Source organism: Staurois parvus, unplaced genomic scaffold (assembly GCF_062004578.1).
Source record: "Staurois parvus isolate SC_StPar_1 unplaced genomic scaffold, SC_StPar_1.0 ptg000145l, whole genome shotgun sequence".
NCBI lineage: Eukaryota > Metazoa > Chordata > Amphibia > Anura > Ranidae > Staurois > Staurois parvus.
Window position 1 is genome coordinate 1,048,884 of NW_028317941.1, and position 27,444 is coordinate 1,076,327.

At 42.3% G+C, this 27,444-nt stretch overlaps 1 protein-coding gene across 2 annotated transcripts in view; it reads left to right on the forward strand.

The window, feature by feature from the left end:
- The first annotated feature begins 2,416 nt into the window (after positions 1-2,416).
- Positions 2,417-27,444, forward strand: part of CCDC28B (coiled-coil domain containing 28B) — a 47,480-nt gene continuing 22,452 nt past the window's right edge. Inside the window, exons 1-4 of one of the 2 annotated variants that reach the window (XM_089673840.1) lie at positions 2,417-2,598; positions 18,867-19,037; positions 19,364-19,527; positions 24,922-25,067. In XM_089673840.1, coding sequence (XP_089529966.1) covers positions 18,877-19,037; positions 19,364-19,527; positions 24,922-25,067 — 471 coding nt within the window. In that variant the 5' untranslated portion in view covers positions 2,417-2,598; positions 18,867-18,876. Of the gene's footprint in view, positions 2,599-5,380; positions 5,403-18,866; positions 19,038-19,363; positions 19,528-24,921; positions 25,068-27,444 lie in introns of those variants that run through there. The other variant, XM_089673841.1, reaches the window with a different exon arrangement.

Consider the following 27,444-nt stretch of genomic DNA (forward strand, 5'->3'; position numbering starts at 1 on the left):
CGAGTTCCAATATTCCAGAGACTACAATGCCTATGTGCCCTCAGCACTACCTTAGCAATGGCTATCAGGGACTGCACTGGCTCTGAGCAGCTGGAGCAACTGTATGAGCTGTGGAGTGGTGGCCTGAGCTTTTTTTTTTTTTACTCCCCCTCCCATTGGAAAGGTACGATCTAGTGCGGAAAAGTGCACCAGTGTGAAAGGGCCCCAACATGTTTCACCCTGTGAAGGGCTTAATCATAGTGATTAATCCCTACACAGGTAAAACATGTTAGAAGGTCTTTTCTGGAGGGTGGAGAGCCAGCTAAAACCATTTTGTGATCATTTGTTTTGTGATTCACTACATTGGTGTGCGGCCCTGGGAAACATTTGTGGCCTTTTTTGTACTGTGTGACAATGCATTACTGTGTTTTGCCATGCATTGCAGGTGCGTTTAGGGGCCATTTATAATGAATGGCACTGCATTGCGCCAATGGCATGATTTGGTTTAAAGGCAATGTTTTTATGGGGTGTATTTAGGGTGGTGTCATTTATTTCCTTTTGTGTGTGTGCTTGTGTTTTATTTTTGTGTGTGTATTTATTAGTTGGGGCTTGTTCACACTATCTCTATGGGGTCAATCTGCACGTGCTCATTTATACCACAGGCATTTGAATGCGTTTTTAAATGAATGCATATGCAAGAAAAATAGTATTCAATCAACCTAATTTCAACCACTGCAGTGCTTTCATGTGTGTTTAAAAAAAAGTATAGCATCCTGCATCTTTTTTCACATGCAAATGCATTGCAATTGTGTGAAAATGCAACTCAGTAAAAAAATGCAAAAAAAACATACTGCAAAAGCACTTTAAGCACATTACAAATGCATGTAAATGAGTATATGGAACTACTAAATGTGAGGATTACAATGTAAACAATCCTTACATAGGTTCAACACATGGGCACAACTGTTTTCCATGCATCCTGTTCACACCATAAGGCCCCATTCACACTTGAGCGTTTTTTTTGAAGCGCCAAAACACTCAGACCCGGTTCACACCAATGCGGTGCGGGAAATGCTGCGAGCCGTGCGCATTTCCCGCACCACATTGCAATCGCATCGCATTCATGCAGTCTGGTGCAGCTGTCAATGATAAATTAACGACAACCTCAAACAGACCGCAAAACGCGATTCAATTGCCAGAAATCGCATTGCATGGGTGAGAACTTTATAAAGGTTCCTGCACCTTTTTGGTGCAGATGCGATGCGATTTGAGCCATACAAAGTGTATGGCTCAAATTGCACCGCACAAACATTTGCATGTAATTCGCACAGGAATACGGTGCGGTTCCTGTGCGAATTACATGCAGTGTCCCACACTGCACAGTGTGAACCTGGGCTTAGCAGGGAAAAAAATCTATATTGGGGTGGTTATTTATTTATTTATTTATTTCAGGTACTTATATAGTGCCGTCAATTTACGCAGCACTTTACATATATATATATTGTACATTAACATCAGTCCCTAACCCTCAAGGGGCGTACAATCTAAGGTCCTTAACTCACAATCATACATACACATACTAGGGACAATTTAGACAGGAGCCAATTCACCTACCAACATGTCTTTGGACATGGTTAACATCTCTTCTCCAAAACCCCTGAAGCTAAACACCTGAAAAGCTTTTAAACTACTTTTGTAGCTCAATACAGTCAGATTGGTGCAATTGAAAGGAGAAACACATATCAACCAATGATGTAACAGAAAATAGTTTTCTTCATTGGATAAAACAAAAATGGCAAAGCTCCAAAACGCTCGGAAAAGGCTGTGCAAAAACGCACATACAAAAAAGTGAAAAAACTCAACACGGGTGTGAATGCGGCCTAATGCTGCGCTGAGGTGGATTGCAGTGCACTGTGTAAAAATGAACACAGAGACTAGAATGTAGTGTCCTTCGGTGACTGTTGAATACATTAAAAAAAAAAAGGTAGGTACGTGTTTTTCCAACGCGTCGCACTGCTCCTACACATTGCCCACCTGCCCGCACACCATGTGTTTACAACACTTTATTTACTTTGGGGTTTTTTTTCTTTTGTTCTGTGAAAATAACGTGAAATAATAGGGCTCTTGAGGGGCCAGTTTTGGCACGAGAACAGGTCCTGTATGACTGTAAAGGTTACTAATCCAGATGCATCTTTGCCTGCTAAGCAGAAGGATTTGAACAATGTATAATTCATTGCAGCCAGGGGACATATTGACCAGAATCAGCTAAAGTACACGGCTGTCAGAAGCACAGCAATGGATGTTTCTGGGGAGGGAGGGGGGCGGGGGAGTGAGGTGATGAAGGAGAGAATGGCGGAGGGAGGGAGGACTATTTTATGAGCTGTAGTATTCATGTGCAGGGGACATTGGGACAGGAAGGAGGAGACTGACATTAGCAGAGGAGGGGCGATGTGACAAGAGGGAGTTGTAGAGATACTGGGATCATGGAGGAGTGAGTCTTCCAGAAAGTGGGCAGACAGGACAGTGTGGAAAGGAGGGGATTATCTGTGTTGCTTCCCTCAGGAAACTTCCTCCACATCATCTCTGGACAGTCATCTCATGTACTTTCTTCTTCCTGAGGTATGTGTAGTAAGTGCAGCATCACTAGCCTCCTGTTCCGAGTCTTCCCATTGTGCCTACATCCAATTATCTGCTGCCTGTTGTTGTTTTCCAGCCACTCCCTGGGCATCCCTCTCTATGTACTCATATCCTCCTCTCCCTCTCTTTGTACTCATTACTCATTTTCTTGCATCCCGCTCTGTGTAATCATTACTCATCGTCTTCCATCCCTCTCTTCTCACGCTATGAAATGGACAACTTTTATGTCTCTGCTTATTGTGCACTTCATAACAGACATCTCTGTGCTCGTTACTATAAGGAAGGTAGAATGAAAAATACATGCCTCTCAGACGTCATGATCTGCCGGCTTATCCTTGTGATGGACTAGTATGAGTGTGGCCAATTGGGAACACTTTTGTGGTGATGAATGCAGCTCATTGTTCAGCAACGCAGAAAGGGGGACAACAGACGCTGGCAGGGTATATCTTATATAGGAGTGGATACAAAAGATCGAATGTACAGGGCAAATTCGGAAACATATTACACAAGGGTTTGAACCCTTTTGCCATACAGCAGGGTATCAAACTCAATTTCATCACGGCCGCATCAGCATTAGGTTGCCTTCAAAGGGCTGGTTGTATCTGTAAGACTATGTATGCAGAGTTCAGGAGTACCGCTATGTACAGAGCGCAGGGCTTTAGGGGTGCGCTACATACACGGTGCAGAGTTCAGGAGTACTGCTTCATACAGAGCGCAGGGCTTTAGGGGTGCGCTACATACACGGTGCAGAGTTCAGGAGTATTGCTTCATACAGAGCGCAGGGCTTTAGGGGTGCGCTACATACACGGTGCAGAGTTCAGGAGTACCGCTATGTACAGAGCGCAGGGCTTTAGGGGTGTGCTACATACACGGTGCAGAGTTCAGGAGTACCGCTACGTACAGAGCGCAGGGCTTTAGGGGTGTGCTACATACACGGTGCAGAGTTCAGGAGTACCGCTACGTACAGAGCGCAGGGCTTTAGGGGTGTGCTACATACACGGTGCAGAGTTCAGGAGTACCGCTACGTACAGAGCGCAGGGCTTTAGGGGTGTGCTACATACACGGCGCAGAGTTCAGGAGTACCACTACGTACAGAGCGCAGGGCTTTAGGGGTGTGCTACATACACGGTGCAGAGTTCAGGAGTACCGCTATGTACAGAGCGCAGGGCTTTAGGGGTGTGCTACATACACAATGCAGAGTTCAGGAGTACCGCTGCATACAGAGCGCGGGGCTTTAGGAGTGTGCTACATACACAGTGCAGAGGTCAGGAGTACCGCTACGTGCAGAGCGCACGGCTTTAGGGGTGTGCTACATACACGATGCAGAGTTCAGGAGTACCGCTACGTACAGAGCGCAGGGCTTTAGGGGTGTGCTACATACACGGTGCAGAGTTCAGGAGTACCGCTACGTACAGAGCGCAGGGCTTTAGGGGTGTGCTACATACACGGTGCAGAGTTCAGGAGTACCGCTACGTGCAGAGCTTTAGGGGTGTGCTACATACACGGTGCAGAGTTCAGGAGTACCGCTACGTGCAGAGCGCAGGGCTTTAGGGGTGTGCTACATACACGGTGCAGAGTTCAGGAGTACCGCTACGTGCAGAACTCAGGGCTTTAGGGGTGTGATACATACACGGTGCAGAGTTCAGGAGTACCTCTACGTGCAGAGCGCAGGGCTTTAGGGGTGTGATACATACACGGTGCAGAGTTCAGGAGTACCGCTACGTACAGAGCGCAAGGCTTTAGGGGTGTGTTACATACACAGTGGAGAGTTCAGGAGTACCGCTACGTACAGAGCGCAGGGCTTTAGGGGTGTGTTACATACACAGTGCAGAGTTCAGGAGTACCGCTACGTACAGAGCAGAGGGCTTTAGGGGTGTGCTACATACACAGTGCAGAGTTCAGGAGTACCGCTACGTACAGAGCAGAGGGCTTTAGGGGTGTGCTACATACACAGTGCAGAGTTCAGGAGTATATATTGTGCAGAGTTCAGAAGTGTGCAGAGTACAGGGTTCAGCTCTCTTTCAAGGGCTGTCCACATATCCTTCTCAGCTTTGACCTCTGCACCACTCTGCCACTTTCTGGCTAAAAAAGCCCTGGGTGTGAGACGTGCCATAGAGGGTCCCTTGAAATATTTTTTAACTTTTAGGAAACCTCTGCTGATCATTAATACAGCTACTGCTCACAGTACAAGCTGTAGATATAATAATATTAATGCTCAATCAAGTTATACTCCCCTATGAGCAACACAGTGGCTAAATGGTTAGCTCTTCCGCCTGGTAGTACTAGAGTTGCTGGTTCAAATCCCGACCACGGCACCACCTGCCTGGAGTTTGCATGTTCTCCCTGTGCCTGCATGGGTTTCCTCCCACACTCCAAAGACATGCTGGAAGGTTATTTAGCTCCTGTCTAAATTGGCCCTAATATATGGATGTGAGTTAGGGACCTTAGATTGTATGTTCCTTGAGGGTTAGGGACCAATATGAATGTATAATATATATGTAAAGCGCTGCGTAAATTGATGGCTCTATATAAGTACCTGAAATTAAATAAATAAATGTCTGTCATTCACATCCCTTGGCAACACTGTTTCTATGGTGGGGACTGCTAATCCTGTGCTGTAGATGTGTCTGTACTTTCTGGTCCCTGCTAGTCCACCCACAAGGTTGTCACTCTTCTTCCGGATCCTGAGAGGCCCACCCCCGCTGGACAGCTATCACAGATCGTGAGGTGAAAACCTGAAGAAGGACCCACACCTCATGTAAACAGAAGAGAAGACTCAGCTTCAGGTAAGTAAGAAAAGCATTCAGGGTTTTTTCATTTCAGAGATCAGTTGAACCGGTTGGGAAGGGGGTTCTTGCTTTGCCCAGAGTTGGACTTTAAATAAAAGATAGTGGTATGCTTAGGGGTCTGTTTACAAATGATTTTTCCCAAAATTCACTCAGCCTTCACACATTTTTCCACCTAGAGAATGTGTGAATCTTAGATGAAAGCTGTGTGAATCATGGGTGAAAACATTTATAAATAGACCCCTTAGCATATATGACAGCCAGTGCAGATCATTTACACCTCATGTTCTATAGGACAACATTATTTTTAGTGATGGTCAAGAAACAAATGAAAAAAAAATGTAGTGTCCAGAAAAGACACAGAGAGTGAAAATTGTAGCATCCCTTTTCTATTGGTGGTCAGTGGGAGAAGGATTCTCTTACGCTAATGGTCAGTGGAAAGAATCCCGTTACACTGGAAAACAGTTAAAAGAATGTCCCTTACATTGATGGCTTTTGTAGTGACTTCTTTTACTGATACTCAGTGGGCAATATTCTTCCATTGCAAAAAGGTAAAATGTTGGATGGTCATTAGTTTCAGTTGTTACTTACCTGGAAAATGAGGGAAGAACCTTCACTAGTCCTATGTGGTTAATTCCTGACCTCCTACATTATGGTGCCTTTTTAACTCTCAAAATGAGTACAGGAGTTAAGCGGGCACCATAATGTGGGAGGTCAAGATGCTTTTGCTGACTGCTTATAGAACCCTTACCCACCACTAGAGGAATGCTAGGTTCCATAGAATCCTGAATATGAAAAACTGTGTATAGAGTGGTGAATTGTGGCATACAGCACAATGTGCAGAGTGGTGCAGTGTGGAATATAGTTTACACAGTACAGTGTTCAGAAAGTGATATACAGTATACAATGTACAGCACAGTGTGCATAGTGTAGAAGTGTGGATTATAGAACATATGGCACCATGTACAGAGTGGAGAAGTCTGGTGTATAGAACAAAGTATTCAGAGTGGGGCAGTGTGGTACATAGAACATACAGCATAGCAGGCAGTGTGTGGCAGTGTAGAATAAATAATATACAGCACATTGTCAAGTGTTTTTAAATCAATGGGGCTCATCACTTAGGGAAGCTGTAGATAGCAATGGCTTTGCCCATCCAGTATAAGACATTTTATTAGAGTAGAGGTGGTGGACACCAGTCAGCATCATTACAATTTGCTAAAGAAATGTGTTGCTGACCACAGTGGCAGAGAGGAGCAGTCACTAAGTTCTGATAGCTTTGTGCCAAGCCCCTCGGTAAGTGAACTAACAACCCCCAGATGTAACAGGGGAAGCCATCGGCCAATAGGACACTGGTGAGGGCCACCTGATAGCTTATAGAAGCCTGAATCTCACTAGTCATAAGGCTTTGTAGGTCACCACAGCATGTTAGTAGGTTGGAAATATATTAAGTTATGGCAGCACAGTGGATAAATGGTTAGCACTTCCACCTGGCAGTACTAGGGTTGTTGGTTTGGATCCCAACCAAAGCACCACCTGCCTGGACTTTGCATGTTCTCCCTGTGGGTTTCCTCTGGGTACTCCAGTTTCCTTCCACACTCCAAAGACATGCTGGTAGGTTAAATAGCTCCTGTCTAAATTGGCCCTAGTATGTGAATGTAAGTTAGGGACCTTAGATTGTACACCCCTTGAGGGTTAGGGACTCATGTGGATGTATAATATATACATAAAGTGCTGCGTAAATCGACAGCGCTATCTAAGTACCTGTAATGAATAAATAAGTTGTATTGTCCTACTGCAAACCTACTTCCCACAGCAAGAACTGGCATGCAGGATTTGATAGCTGGGCTTGGATTTTCAGTGTTTGAATGTTCTTGTGTTTCCATCGAAGCCTAAAAGTTTGAAGTTTCACTATGCTTCAATCATTGTTTATACCAAGGTTTATTAGACAAGTGTGCAGAAATGGCTGAAAAGATGAACCCTTACAGCCTTTTCTGGACCCCAGGTGTCATAGCAAACAGGCTAAGTTACCACCAGAACCAGGAATAAAGGGGAAATCGTTCAATGAGGATACTTGGTCCATGACAACTGTTCAAAACAGGATTTCCCCCACTTTGGAACAATATTCTATTACTTCCAGCTGAGTCTACAGGACATGAAAAGAAGGGAACTTACCCTAAGAGAACCAAGTGAGAAAAGAAACAGACAGCGGTTTTTAACCCTCTCCTACTCAAGTGAAACTGAAAAATAAAGCTTTGGATTTAGATATACTTTAAATTTGTTAGGTATAGCGTTTTGCATCAGTTTCATTCAGTAAAAATGCTTGCTTATACCAATGACATTCATGGGTAGCACAGTGGCTAAATGGTTAGCACTTCCGCCTGGCAGTACTAGGGTTGTTGGTTCAAATCCCAGCCACAGCACCACCTGCCTGGAGTTTACATGTTCTCCCTGTGCTTGCATGGGTTTCCTCTGGGTACTCTAGGTTAATTGGATCCTGTCTAAATTGGCCCTAGTATGTGTATATATGAATACAAGTTAGGGACTTTAGATTGTACGCCCCTTGAGGGTTAGGGACTGATGTGAATGTACAATATATATGTAAAGTGCTGCGTAAATTGATGGTGCTATATAAGTACCGGAAATAAAAAAAAAAATTCTGATAACTTGTCCATAGTAGTACAATGTTACTATGGTAACATTTTATTGCTCAGGTCGAAATTTTTTTTAATAAAACAGTTTTAAAAAGTAAAAAAAAAAAAATATATATATATATTTTTTTTTTTTTCAACATACTGTTGCCAGTCAGTGCCCCTGATCATCACCACACCAGTTATATGATGATGCTGTCCTGCATTGGTAACAGCATGTAAAAAAAAAATTGTGAAAAACTTATTTCATTTCTTCATTTTCTACAAAATTATGACAAAAAATGACAACTTCAAAAAACTCGCCATGCCTTTTGCTAAATTCCTCAGACTGTCTACTTTCTGAAAAGCATTAATTTGGGGGGTATTTGTACTGTCCTGTCAGTGCATCAGGATTTATCAATTTTTAGCATGGTTTGTGGACTCCATAACTTTCCTACCAACTGAATAACAAACACTGATTTGGGTTATTTTCACCAAAGACATATAGCAGAATACAGTATTTTTTGCAAAATTTTTATAACAGGAACAAATAACAACACCTTTTTTTCCAAATTTTTGGTCTTTTTTCACTTATAGCGGAAAAAAATTAAAAAAAACCCAGTGGTAATTAAATACCACCAAAATAAATCTCTATTTGCGTGAAGAAAATTTCATATGGGTACAGTGTGGGTATGGGCATGACTGCGCAATAGTCATTCCAAGTGTGACAGTGCTGAAAGGTGACATTTGGCTTGTGCAGGAAGGGGGTAAAAGTGCCCGGTAGGCAAGCGGTTAAATGCAGTTTGAGTGAATAAAGGGCCTGTGAGAACAAGTGTTTGCTGCTTAATATGCAGTGAGCATGAAGTGATTCTAAAAGTCTTTTTATGGATATTTTGTTTGTTCGCGGTTCACACAAGAACAGCACTGTCTGAGCTGCTAGAAATGAGTTCAACAATTCAGTACAAAAAGCTATTCATAGATTTTATGATAGGTTTTCTTAGGCTATCTGTAAAATGGGTTAGACAGTGTTCTTCTTCCTCTATATTGATTAACTGATTGGGGGGGGGGGGGTTACCAATAGTTGGATATCAGAGCAGACAAGTTTAATATGTAAGCTTCATGTTAAGTGTATTTTGTTTTTAAAGGAATAGCTCACTCACCTTTACCAAAAAACTGCCTATGCAAATAAGGGACATCTGTAGATAAAATTAAATTTTGCAGATTTGACCAAAGCTGAATAATGCCCTTGCTATAGGTGTAAGCCATTTATATACCTCATGAAGTCTGATTGGAAAACTCCCAGAGATGGCATCTTCCTGTCCTGCCTTGTTGCTAGGATGTTGCTAGCAAGCCCAGCTGTTACTGTCCACCTCCACCATCACAGGAGGAAGCTCTTTCTCTGAGTCAAACTCCCTCACATGTGCTTTCTCTTCCCTGATGCAGGAGCTCTGAGTGCAGCATTTGACAGCTACACCTGTAAGGAGATATATATCCTTACAATACTTATAGCAAGGGAATTATTCAACTTTGGTAAAAGCTGCATAGTTTGTTTTTATCTATAGAGGCCCCTTATCTACAAAGGCAGTTTTTTGGTAAAGGCGAACTATGCCTTTAAGTAACAAAAAAGCACACACTTTTACAGGATCCTCAAGCAGCGCAGATGCTGACATCTGTCCATCAAATAGCTTAGGGCAGGGGTGTCAAACTAGTGGCCCCCCAGCTGTTGCCAAACTACAAGTCCCATCATGCCTCTGCCTTTGGGAGTTATGCTTGTAACTGTCAATCTTGCAATGCCTCATGGAACTTGTAGTTTGGGAACAGCTGGAGGGCTACCAGTTTGACACCTGTGGCTTAGGGTAAGCGGGAGCAGGGGGGTGAGTTCCCATGGGGCTGTGTATTTGTATGGATGCACACAGCATAAACATTCAGCTCTCATTCCTGCCAAGACTGAGTATGAAATGGTGGCTTCATAGGACTCTACGAGGGGAAGGAGCCACTCTAGAATCAGAAAGCAGCGCCAGTGATGTGGCGACAGTGTAGGAAAGACAAGGTTGGATACAGGAGATGGAGGCATAACAAGTTGGTCTTTCAATCAGCACCTGAACTTTGCAAAAAAGCCGTTAATATCACCTGAAGGCTGAGTTCACATATATGCGGTGCGTTATATCGCATGTTATTCGCATAGGAACCGCACCACATTCCTGTGCACATGCGATTTGTGTGCGGTTCGATTGGAGCCATACATTTTGTATGGCTCAAATCGCACCGCACCCGCACCAAAAAGATGCAGGACCCTTTTTTGGGTCCGCACTAGAATTGGATCACATGGGTATTCTGCACATCGCACTGCGTTTTGCGGGTGCTGCGTTTCTGGGTGCTGTTACATTAACATACACACCCGCAGAGGTTCACATGAACTGGGTGCGATTCTGATGCGGAGTGGAATTCGCACAGAAAACGCTGCGAATTCCACACCGCATCAGTGTGAACCCAGCCTAGAGCTCTGACAAGTAAAAGTTCATGAAATATTGGCAGATCTGTTCTTTATCCACTTGCTCTCTGCATGTGCCTCACTAAGCTGCATTCAGGTACCAATCAACATAGACTGGGCACCACAGGGTGTAGGAAGTAAGACAGCTAATAAAGCTTCTTATTTCCTCTCCTGTAGTCAGGAAACAGGCAAAAAACAAAGTTAATACACATTGTTTTGGAGATTTTTATTTCTTCATTGCAGTGTATATAAAAAGAACAACTCCACTGAATCTATTATCCCTTGACAAGAGATAAATATAGTGTTTTAAAACCCTCCAAACAATAAAATACTGTATAGCAGGGTACTTCTGCACTTACTATGTTGCCTACTGTTTTCAGCCCGTCACTGGCATTTCAGCCCGATGTGCCAACGCTCTGACATCAAAAATGACTTACTGACTTACTTCCCTGCTCCTCCGCCTCCATGGATTGTAAGCTGTGGGTTGAGGGACCAGCTAAAATTCTACGCTGATCACTCATGTGCTAAGGCTGATGGAACATATAGTCCCACTATGGACAGTCATGTGATATTTGTGTGATATTTATAGTGCGTGGTGTCCCCAACTGGAAGTTCAGAGGAGTTGCACTGGGAGATTAGGAACAAGTGACTGGGGAATAGTTAAAAAAAATTATTCTAAATGTTCCTGGTTGAAATTAATGCTTTAGTGCAAAAAAGAACAGGATACAACACAACTTTAATAATGGATATGATCAGCTTGTATAAACAGATCAGTTGTATGGATAGTAAACTCAGTGGACCATTGTTTGATTTAGGGTCAACGCAGAAGACACCTGAGTGATCTTTGCAACTGGAGGTATAACCCTGCATGCAGAAAGGGCATGTGAATACTAATACTTGTCTTCCATGGGAGCTGGTTCTCTCCTACCCTATAGATTGCTTCAAAAAGGGCTATGTGTTTCCAAATGCACAGAATATAACTTACTATTAATATTTATTAGAAATAACACCATAGAGTGGGCATACCAGATGTGTTGGGAGTGGGACTGCACTGAGTAGACTTGTCCCAACACATAGACAAGGCATAACCACTGTGCTGTGGTGGTGTGTGCTTAAGAAACGTATGACATGCACTTTTTTTTAGCATACTTTATGACATTACAATAAAGTTTGTACAAAAAAACTAAAATAGTACACGTGATGCGCCAGGATCAGTGCATCTGCACTGTTCCTAGCAGAGCCCTCAAAATTAAAAGTGATGCAGCAGATGACCTATAGTGACAACCAAAATAAAGGGATAAGTACACTCTCACACAAGGTGTTCTTATCCTTTCTGTCTCTTTCCCCAACCTAACCAACCCCATCCTCCACCTTCACAGATGCATACTTATCGAGATTCAACGGCATTGGCCTACGGAGATTGTTTACATCCAGCACAAGTTATCTCTGTCCTGGCTGTGCCTATTCATTACGGCCCATAGACTTCTATGGGGCTTGTCTGCCTTTGTCTCCAGTCGTGGGACACAGCCCCATAGAAATCCAAGAAGCATGGATGGAGGAATTTTCTAGGCTGGCTGTTGTATTTAGACAGCCACAGCACCTGCAAATATTTTAATGCCTGAACAGTTATTAGATCTGAATGGATGCCATTAAGTGACAATTTCACACCCAGCTGCTATGATTTTTTTTTCAAAAGAAGTTTTTAGAACTGCATGGTGCAAAGAAGCCACCCACGGCTCAGAATTGAAAGGGTAACTCCACTTTCAAGGGAAACAAATTAGCCAATAAAAATAATATAGCATATACAACTGTGACTAGTCATATTGTAATTGAATGTTATTAAAAATTATTTCCTTTGGAATTTTCTGTAAAATGCAATGCAATATGTCTACCTGGAGGTGTTCTGTACACAGATGGTGTACAGAACACTCCCTGAAAATGGAATTTCTTGCTTGTGTGATTGGCTCACTGATTTTCCCAAATGTCTGCAGTAAGATACAAGTAAGATTTTTGTCATCCCCTGCAACAAAAATGTAATTTTTGGTGAGATATGCAGGCTATTATCCATCCAATACAGCACAGGCTATACAGACCTCTTTCAAGATGGCTGCTCCGCTACTTTCAATTTACGTCTTACGTCTGACGTCACGTAAACCGGAAGTAGCGGAGCTGTCATCTTGAAAGAGGTCTGTATAGCCTGTGCTATATTGGATGGATAATACACTGTTTCTCATTGAGGATACATGCGATTTAGGAGTTTTCTCTTGTAAGCACAATGTTAATAAAATAGACCATTTATATAATTTACTACACTGTATGGTCTTTCTCTCTTTTTTGATCAATGATATAATGCTTATTGAGATTGGATCAGTATGGATTAAGAGGAGCCATCTCACATCTACTTATGCTATTGGACATCTGTAGTCCAGTAAGGTGCATGGTTTGGAAGGTGGTGGAGAGTGATTTTTCGTTTCACTAAGTGGTGTTGAAGAGGGGAGCACTTATCACATGTTTAAAGGATGATACACTATGATGTGTTTTTTTCGGAAGTATCCCTTATAAGGATGATGATGCATCCGTAGAATTGGCCGTGAGTGGATCCTTATGGGGAATGAGATGTAAAGTTATATAAAGTATTTTTTAGGGTAAGAGTATTTAATTTAGCCATATTCAATGGGCACTGGGTGATTTTTTATATTTTTTGATCATAAGTGCACATTGCTAATTGATTTTGTTATATATATTTTTGAGGGTAACACACTATATGCAGCCATGTGCTCTTTTTTTGAGGTACAGGTGGACACATAACAATTGGTTTTTGGAGATGGATCAAGTTTATGTATGATAATTTGAAGATTCACAGACGCTGAGGGGGTTTTTTGACTTTGGACTTTCTGGGGGGAAAGTGTGACTTTTTCTGCGTCTGGGGGATTTATTTTATTTTGTTTTATTTATTTCACTTTGTTAAGAAATTTTGTGGGTTTACCGATTTTTTGATATTATTTATAAAACCACTCCCATACAGATTCACTCTGCAAATGGACACAAACAAACAGCTATTTCTTCAGAATAACAAGAGGTAGTAATCTGCAACAATGTTTTTAAATCCTTGCAATGTACATAGATTATTACCCAAAGAGGAATGTTTTTTTTCTCAACAAAAGAGGAGTTATTGTTTAGGCTGTGTATGGCCAGCGTTAAAGTGTAGTACTGACATTAGTTTGCGAGTCCCCTTGATGTGCAGGAGCTGGTCTAAATGGTTTTATATACTCTATAAAATGAAGAGTTGTATGTCAGTGCTGTACAAATAGTGGAAATAAATAAATATTGGTGTGCTAAATGCACTTATCATTTGGGTTTCCAATCCATTACACTGCATTATAGTAGTATAAGCTGTGGATCAGTGTTGCAGTGATATTGTTAAAATAGAACTTGATCTCTCAAGATGTCTGCTTGGTGATATCACACTAATAAATAGACCCAGGCGTCTATGAAACTGGTGATGAGTGCAAGCCAGGCTGCCCCTAGATCTGATATCACTAAATCATTTAGCTGAACTGATCTTGTTAGAGAGATTATTCCATCACATGTTTACAGGAGCTCTACAGACAAGTGACTCAGACTTCCTTCTTATTTAAACTATATGTAAACACGAGCAATTCATTTCTCTTATTTGCTTGCTTTTGGTCTGTTTGTATTTGTTATATGTCAGATAGGTGCAAACAAATTATCTGATTATCCTACCAGAAATCCAGAGCTTTCCTGTGTCCTGTGAATTCTACAGTGTTTCCTCAGGCATTGTTATTATCCCTGCCCACCTCTGTAAACTACAGAACACCTCTCCCTGTTCTTATGGGTGTCCTGTAGTCCTAGTACACTTCTTGTCCAAGTGTGACAATGTTAACCACTTGAGCCCCAGAGGATTTACCCCCCTTAATGACCAGGCCTTTTTTTGCTGTTTGGCGCTGCACTAATTCAAATGATAATTGCGCGGTCATACAATGCTGTACCCAAACGAAATTTACGTCCTTTTTTTCACACAAATAGAGCTTTCTTTTGGTGGTATTTTATCACCTGTGCGCTTTTTATTTTTTGCGCTATAAACAAAAAAACCACGAAAATTTTGAAAAAAAAACAATATTTTCTACTTTCATCTATAAAAAATATATCGTAAACTCAAAGTTAGTCATAAATTTAAGCCAAAATGTATTCTGCTACATGTTTTTGGTAAAAAAAATCCCAATAAGTGTATATTGATTGCTTTGTGTGAAAGTTATAGCGTCTACAAACTATGGTATAGATACTGTAATGTATGCCTTTTTTTGCTATACAGCGCTGCACTAATTCAAATGATAATTGCGCAGTCATGCAATGCTGTACCCAAACGAAATTAACGTCCTTTTTTTCACACAAATAGAGCTTTCTTTTGGTGGTATTTGATCACCTGTGCGCTTTTTATTTTTTGTGCTATAAACAAAAAAACCACAAAAATTTTGAAAAAAAACAATATTTTCTACTTTCAGCTATAAAAAATATATCGTAAACTCAAAGTTAGTCATAAATTTAAGCCAAAATGTATTCTGCTACATGTTTTTGGTAAAAAAAATCCCGTGCATTAGCGGGCAAACTGGCGCTATCTAGGAGGGGCGCTAACACTATCGGAAGTCACCAGTGACACTAATACAGTGATCAGTAAAAATCTGTTCACTGTAATCAATGACACTGGTGACAGGGCAGTGAAGGGGTTAACTGGGGGGGGGGCAATCAAGGGGTTAAATGGGATTTCTGGTGCACTAGCGGGCAAACTGGCGCTATCTGGGAGGGGTGCTAACACTATCGGAAGTCGCCAGCGACACTGATACAGTGATCAGTAAAAATCTGTTCACTGATCAATGACACTGGTGACAGGGCAGTGAAGGGGTCAACTCGGGGGGGGCGATCAAGGGGTTAGACAGGATTATTGGTGTATTAGCGGGCAATCTGGCGCTATCTGGGAGGGGCGCTAACACTATCGGAAGTCGCCAGCGACACTGATACAGTGATCAGTAAAAATCGGTTCACTGATCAGTGACACTGGTGACAGGGCAGTGAAGGGGTTAACTGGGGGGGAGATTAAGGGGTTAAATGGGATTACTGGTGTACTAGCGGGCAATCTGGCGCTATCTGGGAGGGGCGCTAACACTATCGGAAGTCGCCAGCGACACTGATACAGTGATCAGTAAAAATCGGTTCACTGATCAGTGACACTGGTGACAGGGCAGTGAAGGGGTTAACTGGGGGGGGGGATTAAGGGGTTAAATGGGATTACTGGTGTACTAGCGGGCAATCTGGCACTATCTGGGAGGGGCGCTAACACTATCGGAAGTCGCCAGCGACACTGATACAGTGATCAGTAAAAATTGGTTCACTGATCAGTGACACTGGTGACAGGGCAGTGAAGGGGTTAACTGGGGGGGGGGCGATCAAGGGGTTAAACGGGATTACTGGTGTACTGGCGGGCAATCTGGCGCTATCTGGGAGGGGCGCTAACACTATCGGAAGTCGCCAGCGACACTGATACAGTGATCAGTAAAAATCGGTTCACTGATCAGTGACACTGGTGACAGGGCAGTGAAGGGGTTAACTGGGGGGGGGGGCGATCAAGGGGTTAAACGGGATTACTGGTGTACTGGCGGGCAAACTGGCGCTATCTGGGAGGGGCGCTAACTCTATTGGAAGTCGCCAGCGACACTGATACAGTGATCAGTGAAAATTGGTTCACTGATCAGTGACACTGGTGACAGGGCAGTGCAGGGGTTAACTGGGGGGGGGGCGATCAAGGGGTTAAACGGGATTACTGGTGTACTGGCGGGCAAACTGGCGCTATCTGGAAGGGGCGCTAACTCTATCGGAAGTCGCCAGCGACACTGATACAGTGATCAGTAAAAATTGGTTCACTGATCAGTGACACTGGTGACAGGGCAGTGAAGGGGTTAACTGGAGGGGGGGGCGATCAAGGGGTTAAACGGGATTACTGGTGTACTGGCGGGCAATCTGGCGCTATCTGGGAGGGGCGCTAACTCTATCAGAAGTCGCCAGCGACACTGATCAGTAAAAATCGCTTCACTGATCAGTGACACTGGTGACAGGGCAGTGAAGGGTTAACTGGGGGGGGGGGCGATCAGGGGGTTAAATGTGTCCTAGAGTGTTCTAACTGTAGTGTAATGCTTGTGTACTCAATTTTTGGATGTCTTCTTCTCTGTCTGGAACGGAATGTGTCCAGGCAGAGAAGAATGACATCATATCCTGCCCTGTGTATTTGTCAACACAGGACAGGATAGGACAGGGACCGATCATGTGATTTCAGCCAGAAATCACTGGCTGAAATCTAATGATTGATCCCTCCTGGATCGAATCGGATCACCTGCGGGTCGGCGGAAGCGCGCGCGCGCGCCCCCTGCCGGCGAAAGTGTCGGGAGCGCGGAACCCGTTTTTAAACGTGGTTTTGCGCTCCACTGCCTCCCTGCACACATATATACACAGTGGCAGGGCGGCAAGCGGTTAATACTACTTATATAAAATGAAGTTAGTGAGCGCTGCCACCCCTGAACAGAATGTGTTTTACTGGCAGGATCAACAGATAAAAGAAAAGAAAAAAAACAAATGCAGCCACAACATGTAAGGACTAGTAAGCTGCAATATATTATTTTTTTGTTGTTTGAATTGCAGTTTAAGTCTAGAAATACAGTAAATAAACCCAAAGAAAATAAGTGGTCAATGGAACTATACAAGCCACTCTGAACACTGAAGCCTGTGATTGTTGTCTTATTACCAACTCTTCCAAAATGACAATATTGAGCCGCCCAAATAAAGATTAAAAAAACAAGATAATTTGTTAGGTGCTGATAAAATACATATTCAGACTCTTAACAGGCCTTTTTGTGTTTTTTAAGTGGTAATAATTATTTGTATTTTAATTCCATCCCCATTAACATTTTGAATATTTTACTTTGTGGTTGTCCAGAGACATAAAAGGCATTTACTAAAACATAAAAAACTGCATAATGGGAATCCTATAGCCCAGACATCTACCTGGTATCCTCACCGTACTATTAAACCTTTACTAGTGAGCATGTAGTATATTAGAGTTAAGAACTGTTCTGATGCAGATGCCCTGGAAGAGGAATATAGTGTTCCACAATCTCAGCTGAAAAAAAAGGGATTATCCACAAAAAGCTTGAGATTGTGAGAGGGTATAGTCTCAGTCAGCAAAAGGAATGGTGTACAAGCAGGACTTTGGATATTTTAAATTGTGGTGGTCCAGAGAAATGAAAGGTGTCTATTAAAATATACAAAAACTATGTAGTAGGAATATTTTATGGAGAGGCTACAGTTGTTTTCTTCATCATACAATAAAGTTTTACTAGGAGGTAAGTATTTTCGAGCTAGGTAGAATGGTTCTGATGAAGATGACCAGGGAGAGGAACATGGTGTTTCACAGTCTCATCTGTGGGACGGGTTATCCACAATGAGCTGTGGAGTAAGCAAGGGGTATATTGTCACTCAGAAATAGAACTGATCTATTTAAAGATGTAAAATGTCCCAGTGGTACAGTCAATGTCTTTACTTTTCTTGTCACTTTTAATACCAAGTACTGAGGTTTTAGATGCTGTAAAATGAAACCAATATTTTATATTAAATAGCTATATTAGAGGACTGCAGGTTTGTCAGTCAGAAGTCTCCTCTTTTATGAAGATATTATCATAGCATTTTGTAGCTTAGGAGCAAAAGTCAGGAAAAATCCATACTGTTAGCTTTTCACCAGATCAGGAATAAGGGGGAAATCGTTCTATGGGGACTCTTGTTCTGCTAAAGCTGTCTAAAAGAGGGTTTTATCTTTCCTTGAAGAGTACTTCTCTCTCCTCCTGTCGCATCCCTTGATAGAGAATGTAAAGAAAAATCTCTCAATGAGAAACAGGTAGCAAGCAAAAAACACTTGAAAGGGTGTTTTACCATTCTCTTCTTAAAAAAAATAAAAAGAACCTTCAGATTTAGATACACTTAGGCTGGCCATACATTATACAATTTTCTTGAAATTTTTGCTTTAGATTTACCAAAAACCATATAATAGGAGGTCAAACCTCACAACACTTTCAATTGTACCCAATTAGGCAAGCCCTTGCACTACATATTTGAAGGTAAATCTAAAGGAAATTGGGCAGAAATTGGACAGAAAATTGTATAGTGTATGGCCAGCCTTATCAGCAAACAGTTATCAGGTTGCAATACATTTATGGGAATGGTATAATTAAACTTCTGGGATAGATTTATATAAGGACAATACACTTTTCTTTTTTTTCCATACAGAGTATTGGAAATGGAGGACAAGAGGAAAAAACGAAGTCCCAAGGTGTGTGTAACCCAGACACTTCCACCTGCACCCCTGAGAAAACCCATTGCACCTCCATGTAAGAGTGCCACATTCAGCCTTGGACTCCCACACCCACCTTCTCCAAAGCAGAGAAGTAAGATCAAGAGGTAACTATCCTCATTCTGAATATTTAGCCAAAAATACATTAGGTAAGGTTGATCATAAGATGTTCTTGGGAATGCTTGTACATCGAAAGCATTGTTCTCTGTAGTTAGCTTTGCTGTGCTTTAAAAGTATAAAATAAATAAAAGAGGGGTGTAGATTGTGAGAAGGAACCTGAATATCCACTGTTTGTGACAAAGGAATTGGGTTTTAATGTAGATTAGTTATTGTACTAAATGTTTACATTTTTCTTGCTGCAATGTAGGAGTAAGCAAGTATTTGGTAGGATATAATATTGTGAAAATCTCTTCCTTGTTTGTACTTTCCTCAGGGGCATTAAAGAGCGCCCTCGACCCTCTGCACCATGTGAAGTAGTGACTTCTGCACCTAGCCTGCAACACTCTTTCCTGACTGATGTTTCCCATGTCTGTGAGATGGAGGGTGGTCTTCTAAGCCTTCTCAACGATTTTCATTCCGGAAAACTTCAAGCATTTGGTAAAAATGGCAGGAGGAAAGTTGTAGAATAAGTGTAAGGTTTTATTGACTTAAACCCACAACAGTAAAATCAGTCTGTATATGCAGTAAAGCATGCTTGTTATACTCACTGTGCGACCTAAGGGGTTAATCCTCTGCATTGTGTAAAAAGGATGTTTGATCCTGTCTTCTCTGATCCCTCCCTTCTTCCACAGTCCCCAATCCATCTGCTGATAGAACAAAACTTTGGGGCAAGCTGCACATACGCAGTTTGATGTGTATTGCTAGAGAGTTTATTTTTCTTCGGGAGGGTGCATGTGATTAGCACAGGGCTAATTAGTACTGTCCAGAAATCCTAATAGGGCAATCAAGGGAGAATGAAAACTCCTCCTACATGCTTTAAGCAGTGCTCTGCTGGACTGCTGATGAGAAAAGGTATTTGGCAGTTTATATTTACTAAAATAATTGCATTTCCATGTTTTATGTACTGTGGGAGACCAGATATAGTGAATGCAGGGTCATGGGTTTATTAACACTTTAAATCACATTTTAAAGCTAAAACATTTCCCTGGTGCCTACATGGCAGGATACTACTAGCAATAGAGCTCCACCCCTATCCCCACTTACAGTGACCCTTTTTGTCTTCAAGACCTTTCACCTGCAGAACAGTGTGTCTATGTCCCTTACTTACCAAGTTGTTTCAGGCCCATCTGGCTTAAGCCTTTCTCATGCACAGTCCCTGCACTTTTGATTTGTTTCCCGAGTCCTCTTTCTGTCCTCTTTGGACTTCATTATGTTGTTTTTCCCTTTCCTAAGACTCTGTTGCTTGATTTTTTCAACCCAGAGCTCCATTGGCTGTGCGAGCACACATGAGGGTCTACAACCGCCTTCAGCACGTGTATTGTTTCCTGTGCCTCTGTCGACCATCTTGTTTTAGGCAATAAATACAAAGATTTGTATTTGATTATGTGTTCTACAATTTTAGACTGAGGCTGGCCAATAAATAAAGCTAACAGATTCCTCCATCCTGCTATACAGCATAGATACAAGAATGTCCCACTGAGGCTATTATATGTACCACCCTGCACTGGAGGTTATCAGAATACCTGAACAGTGTCTGCATCGAAATGGTTGCAGCTACTGTTCGGCTGACACTTTTCTGCCTGGCTCTTTCGATTATTCAATCAAAGGAAGCTGGGCAGGAGGGTGCAAATTTCGTTCAGTTCATCAGGCTTAAACATTTGACCATTACAATATTTGTAATTATTGATGCTTCTTACCACCCAATTCACCATTGGTCCTGATTAAGTGGATCTATCTGTGAAATATATTGACCATTTATTGATGGGTAAAATAATGATACCATTATTAAGTTGTGAATATTATAAATAATTGTAGTCTAGATGCCTTAACGCACCAAGCATATGTGTATGTTAGTTCCAGAATGCTGTATTCTAGAGTCCCCTATTATAATACTCTGTTTTGCTGCAAGTCTTCCACAAATAACATCTATTCTGCATTTACAATATTTGCAACAGGTCAGGGGTTTGACCTGTGTAATCCTATGCAATGTCTCACATGTGCTCTCATTCCTTCAAATTGGGCTAAAAATAGGCCTCAGCCATAGCTCTTTAAACTATTGTAGCAGACACAAAGACGAAATTGACAAGTTATCATGTAGCACCCTCCTAGATGCTGGGAGTACATAGATTTCGTTCTGGCTCACTGTATCCAGTTGCAGTTGGAGTTGCATTTTGTTGTTAAGTAAATTTAGCTTGTCTCACTGTACTCAGTGTGGCTGCAATCCTGGGTTAGACAAATTCAGTTCTAGCTCAATGTAGTCAGTGCAGCTGTATATGATTGTTTAGGATTTACTCTGTGTCTTCTAGACTGCAGATTTAATTGTTCTCACTTTGTATCTCCAGAGTCACCTGGATAGTTTTGGAACATAGGTATGGAGTATTATAAATAGGCAGCAAGGATATTTATACAGTTCCAGGCAATCTTTGTGAGCCCTGCACAGGTGGCTGCTGGGAAATGGGTATAAATAGTCTGAGATCTAAAGTCTGCTTGTCTTGTCCTGGAGAGAAAGAATCCAGCCTAGAGGGCCTTCTGTCCTCTGGGCAGTCCTGCCATGTGCTTGCTGTTCGTGAGGCTGCAACTGGGCTAGCTGAGAGGCCTGGAAGCTGAATGAGGGACTGTCTTTTGTTGGATCTGGTCTGGGATCACTGGTAGAGGTATCTGGAGGACAATTGGAGGAGGCATCCATTCATCTGAAGACATTTGTGAGCACATACTGCGTGGGAGATCCTAGAGACTGGGCTGCTGCTGCTACTCCTCTGGTGCTTGAGAGTCAGCTGAGAGTGCAGGAAAGGGGGGATACTGGTTGGGATCCTAAAGATCTTAGTTCATCTTGTTCTCTGTTAAAGGGACTCTGGTCACTTTGCTTAAAGAAAGAAGTTTGTGCCTTTGTCTGCTTTAACTAAGCTAAGTCCATTATGAGCACCTACAAGGGTTGCGCTTAAAGTGCTGCAGAAGAAAGTCTGTGTCCTCATCGTGTACATATTCCTTTTTGGAGCATCCCATTCATCCCCAATCTCTATCCACATTATCCCTAAAAATTAAAACACCAAAAGAACTCCCTGCTCAATTTACCTAGCCAATGTGTGACTGTGTTCATTTGCCTGGGCTGTGGGGCAATCTTTGGTAAAATACCTCAGGGACCTATCTAACTGCTGGCCCCTATCTGGTAGGGGGGGGGGGGGGTACCGCTAAAATCATTTGGCTGAGCAATTTATGGAGATACTCCTAAAGTTACAAACCACTAAAGGAAATTCCTTTCCACAATAAGACCTAACTTTGTTGTTAGATATGCTCTCATTTGCAGCTACAGAAGAATGTTCTATGTGGAACACAACAGTTTACTTCCTGACAGAGTGTTACTCAGGACACTCTACGGCCTCATTTCCATGGGTCGTGCAACACCATATGCCCATGAAGGGCCCTGTTTACCTGCATGGAGCATTTCTTCAAGCTACATCATCATTCAGCTTTTCAAACAGACTTTTCATTCTGCTAAGTAGAAGACTCAGGAGGAAGGAGGTAACCTTAAGAGCATACAGGGCTGTCAGGCAGGATCCTCCAGCAGTGGTGAAAACTCATTCAACAAGGTCCATCTTGAGTTCTTGGACGGCACAAGAAACAATTTGCAGTGCAGTCATCACAAAAAACCTTCCTTGAGCGCCATAAAGTAGATCCTGTGTAATATTGGAAAAAAATTATACTAATGCAGATGGGACATGAGAACAATATGGCTTGGAAAGGATCTTGATTTGAAGCAGATGACAGTTTTCGCAGCCAGTCTGCAGTAAACTGGACTAGAAGAATGCTCAAGGTCGTTATCATCTGACAAGTAGGAATCCAGGGGCTATTCAACCTCCCCCCCCAAAACACACCTGGCAAGCATAGGGCCTGAAGGGTGATGGATTGGATGGACATCCTGTGTGATCAGCTGCTCAAAAGAAACTCACTATTGAACCTGGGAGAGGAATGAACTTTTATGACCTTTGGTGCAAGATGACTGTGATCACTCACCTCCAGCTGAGGTGTGGGTCTCACGTCTGGATAAGATGCACCCTGGCATAAGACAGAGAAAGAGAGAATGGGAGTGTGTGTTAAACTAGAGAAGACCCCCTTATTCCCGTCACCTCATTCCCTTTTCCCCTTTCCTTATTTGTAACTGTAATGTATTTACCTCCCTAATTGTAAATAAACCCAACCCATATTTGTCAGAGTTAGTCGTCCTTCTTGGAACAAGACACTCCTAACAGCACATTTTACATCCTGGAACCTTAACCACAGTCGAATTTAGAAACAAAAATGTATGCTTCTGTTTCTTGTACTAATAAATGTTGACTAACTGATTAACGGAGCAATTTTCTTCCAGTAAGCTAGTTATTTATTGATAGCATACTGCCATGTAGGCACCAGAAAATATGAAAATTGTATCAATTACCTATCCCTGTGCCAATCCATGGCAGTGTACAAACCATACATACTACATTTAAGACGTAATCACTGGATCTCTGTGATTTTCTATGCAATGCAAGTAGATCATGGCTGGTGGGTGTTGTACAGAGATTTCTGAAAAAAATCACAGCACCTGGCACTTGGGAGAAGGTATGCAAATATTAAAAACCTTGCAGGATGGATGTCAGTCTAGAGGTATGGGAGTTCCTAGACAGAATACATTTTCATGCAGAGCACCCTCATAACATATACATGTTTTGCTGAGCCCCCACGAATGAAAAAAACTGAAAAAAAATCATTGAAAGGGGAAGGCCAAGGACAGTAAGGCCAGGGAAGAAAGTGCTAAATGATGTTGGTTGTCTTCCAGTCAGGAAATGAGATGTGATCTGATTTAAAGCCCTTTCTTATGCTTTCTCTGAGAAGCTTGCAGTGTGCTGTGAATTCAAAGTAAGCAATTTCAGTACAGGAGAGGAGCCTGCACAATTGTGCAAGAGTAAAGGGAAGGTTGGAGTTCTAACTTTTACAATGCTGAAACGTCAACATATCAGTTTACATATATTATAAATAGTGCAGAAAACAGCATACAAATGACATTCTTTTTAAAGCAAAACTTCAAGCAAATAGGGAAGGTACGCTCTTCCTCCTTCCTCTTTAACTTTTGGCACACATTTTTTTGGCGGAGGGTGCAGGTACCTGGTTTTGACCAGGCGATCCAAACAGAACATCTCCCCTCCACCTCCCTGCCTACATCCTTCTATGATATGTCACAGGTCCCAGAAGGCTGCTGGACCATTCAATAAGAGCAGTGTGGTTTGCGCATGCATGTGCAGTGGGCAGCTGGCTGTGACGCCACAAAGAGTCACAGCCAGCTGCCCGCAGTTATGATGCTGGGGACTGAAGAGTGGTAAAGAAACCGTTTTGGGCGAGGACAGCGCAGGATCCTTGGACAGGCGAGTGTCTGTTTATTAAATGTCAGGAACTGGAGTTTTTGTAGCTGCTGGCTTTGAATTTTTGCCGAAAAAAATAAATAAAACAATATAAAATTGTGATAGTAAACATGGAAAACTGGGCCAGTTTTATTGTGCTTCCTTCCATGACCACAGATTGTTTGATTATATGGTTCTATATATCTCTCCAAAGAAAAGTAGTTGATTTCAGCATGTGATGTTATATTAATGTCCTATTTTTCCCCTGAAGACTTTTTAATTAAAGAAAAGCTAATAAAGTCGGGGTAGCCTGTTCTCTTACTCTAAACTCTTGCTACCCTAGTCCCTAGGCCTCATGGCCTTATGATAAATTACATCATGCATCCTAATTTCTTGGCTCAGACCTGCCATGCTGTGTTACCATTACTCTCTGAACATATTTTTCATATTTTTGCCACAGGGCGGGTATGCACATTTGAACAACTGGAACGCGTAAGGGAAATGCAAGAACAGTTAGCTCGTCTTCATTTCAGTCTAGATGTATGTGCAGAAGAGCTAAGAGAAGAGACGCATGCAGAGAGGAACTTGGAGCAGCTACTAAATAATGTAAGTGATCATATACACCTCTTAAGTATTATATTCTCTAAAGTGCACATTGCCAACACAGCTTACATGTAAGGCTGCTTTCACACTGATCCGTTTTTTTTCTGTTTTTGCTTTACCAAAAGTGGAGGAAGAAATGCATGACCATTAAAATTCTATGCTATGGAGCTCCTCACACCAGTCAGTTGCACTTTTAAAAGTCCTGCATGCTGTATTTTTGGTGCATGTTTGGTGTGGTCAAACAAACTGCACCAAAAACGTATATCTCCCTATTGAAATGAATGCAAAAAACATCACAAACACAGTGAAAACTCATCAAAAACACACCCTCAGTTGTGGTTTTTTTAAGTCACATGTCTTTTTTTACAGGTGCAAAATTCACCAGAAACACGGCAAAAATTATGTATTTTTTCCACGTTTTTGCAACAGGATAATGTGAAACCAGTCTAACTGTAAACAATATAAAAATTGCTGTGGACCTTTTGCAGTAGTTACATAGCTAGTGCTCATTTTACTGGATAACTTAACCTCTTGGCGCCAGCCGCACGCAAATGTGCAGCCTCCCAGCGTCTGGGCCTTGACGCCGAGTGGCCGCCCATTTAAGTGCAATTAAGAAAAACATATGTGCTGAGAGCACGCGCCTTACACGCTCCCAACACACATGTCCGGCACACAGCGGTCACATGACCCTAAAACTCTGCCCCGCCTCCTGGCTTTTAAAACCCTTACAGGGCTGGGAGGCGCCGGTGCCAAGGGGTTAAAGGAGTAGTATAGCCAAAGCTATTTTGGCTATGCTTATCCTATGGATCACAGGATTGCAGTTAGTTCTGCACTCCTGTGATCTGTTTTCAGCCAACAGTGGCCTAAAGCCTTCTGTCGGTTGACATCTCTCTGATGGTCCAGGTTCAGGAAAATCCTGACTTTAAAGTCGGGATCCACCCAGATGCCTGGCTCGGCAGCGGGTTAGCCTCTCAGTGAGCCACTGGGAGCCTGAGCCGCTCCCTCCACAGCCCAGCTGGAGTGGCAGAGCACAGAGCTGGTGACTGATAGTCAGGGGCTCCTGCAGGCTGAAGACCGGGAGCTGAGCGATTGGCAGTGTTTGATCATTCAGTTCTCGGTCGTGGAGGAGGCGGGGGACAGCTACAGCTGGGATCAGTGCTGCAGCCATCTAAGCGAGTATGACTGTTAATTTTTTTGAAAGCCATACTTCTCTTTTAAAGTGAAACTACACTATATCTGTGCACCACAAATCAAAAATGCTATTTAATTCATTTTTATTATTCAGAGCAAACTCCCCCATGCATCCATGTCTCCATGCTTTATTTTGCAGAGATATCACCTTGAAAACCACCCCCCTAGCATTTCTTCCGTGGCCTTCTTGAGTAAGGGCAGATGATTCATGTAGCCTTTACTTCCGGGAATCCATCTGCCCTTAGCCCAGGCATATATACTTTCTGTGCTTAGCTGAGAAAGGCCCGTTTCCCCTCCTGAAGACTCCTGGGATGTATGACATCATTTGCCTAAGCCAAAAACCAGGAAGTAACTGAAGAAATGTAAAAAAAAAAAAGTTAAAAACAAGCAAATATGTTATATTTTCCTATCTGCAGTATTTACTAATGCTAGCAGCATAAGGATTAAAAATAGTCAATATTGATTGATAGGGTGAAGTTTCTCTTTAAGATCAAGTTTTAAGCTTTTGGGATAACTTCTTCAGGCTTTATACAATGGTTCAGAAACCTGCATATTTATAAACAACATACAAGGAGGAGCAATGACATATACATGTGAAAAAAAAGGGGGGCTTTTTTATCACACACTGTAGTGGTAAAAGCTATTGTAATGCTTGCTATTCATGGATTGAAATGTGTCTGGTTCAGCAGGGACCAGGAAACGTTAGATCCATGTATGGGCTGGCTGGTTGTACCCAAGTCAATCTATCCTGTCAGGTTTTTCATGATCAGTGCCGCCAGCTATAGCCAACAGCACTGATCATTGTATTCTATCCAGTGGTTGAACGGAAAAAAAATGAATCATGTATGACCTGCCTAAGAGATCAGAGATTAGAGGTGTTATTGGGACATTATCTCACAGATTCACAGATAAGGATTTCATGGTATTGTCTATATTCCCATCACACATGTTCCTGGAAACTGGGCTCATCAGTAATGGGTGCTGCAGCAACCACCAGCTGGATACTGGACTCTTCACAGATCAACACACATATTCGCCAGCACCGTTACATGCCTGACAAAGGGGTCCTGCGTGGCTCCAAAAGGTTACACTTGGCCCTTTGTGCTGTGATCTTTCTGCAGTTAAAGTTTTGGACAACATTTGATGATCCATGGTGAGCTGGCAAATATGTGCATTTATCCAAGATTAG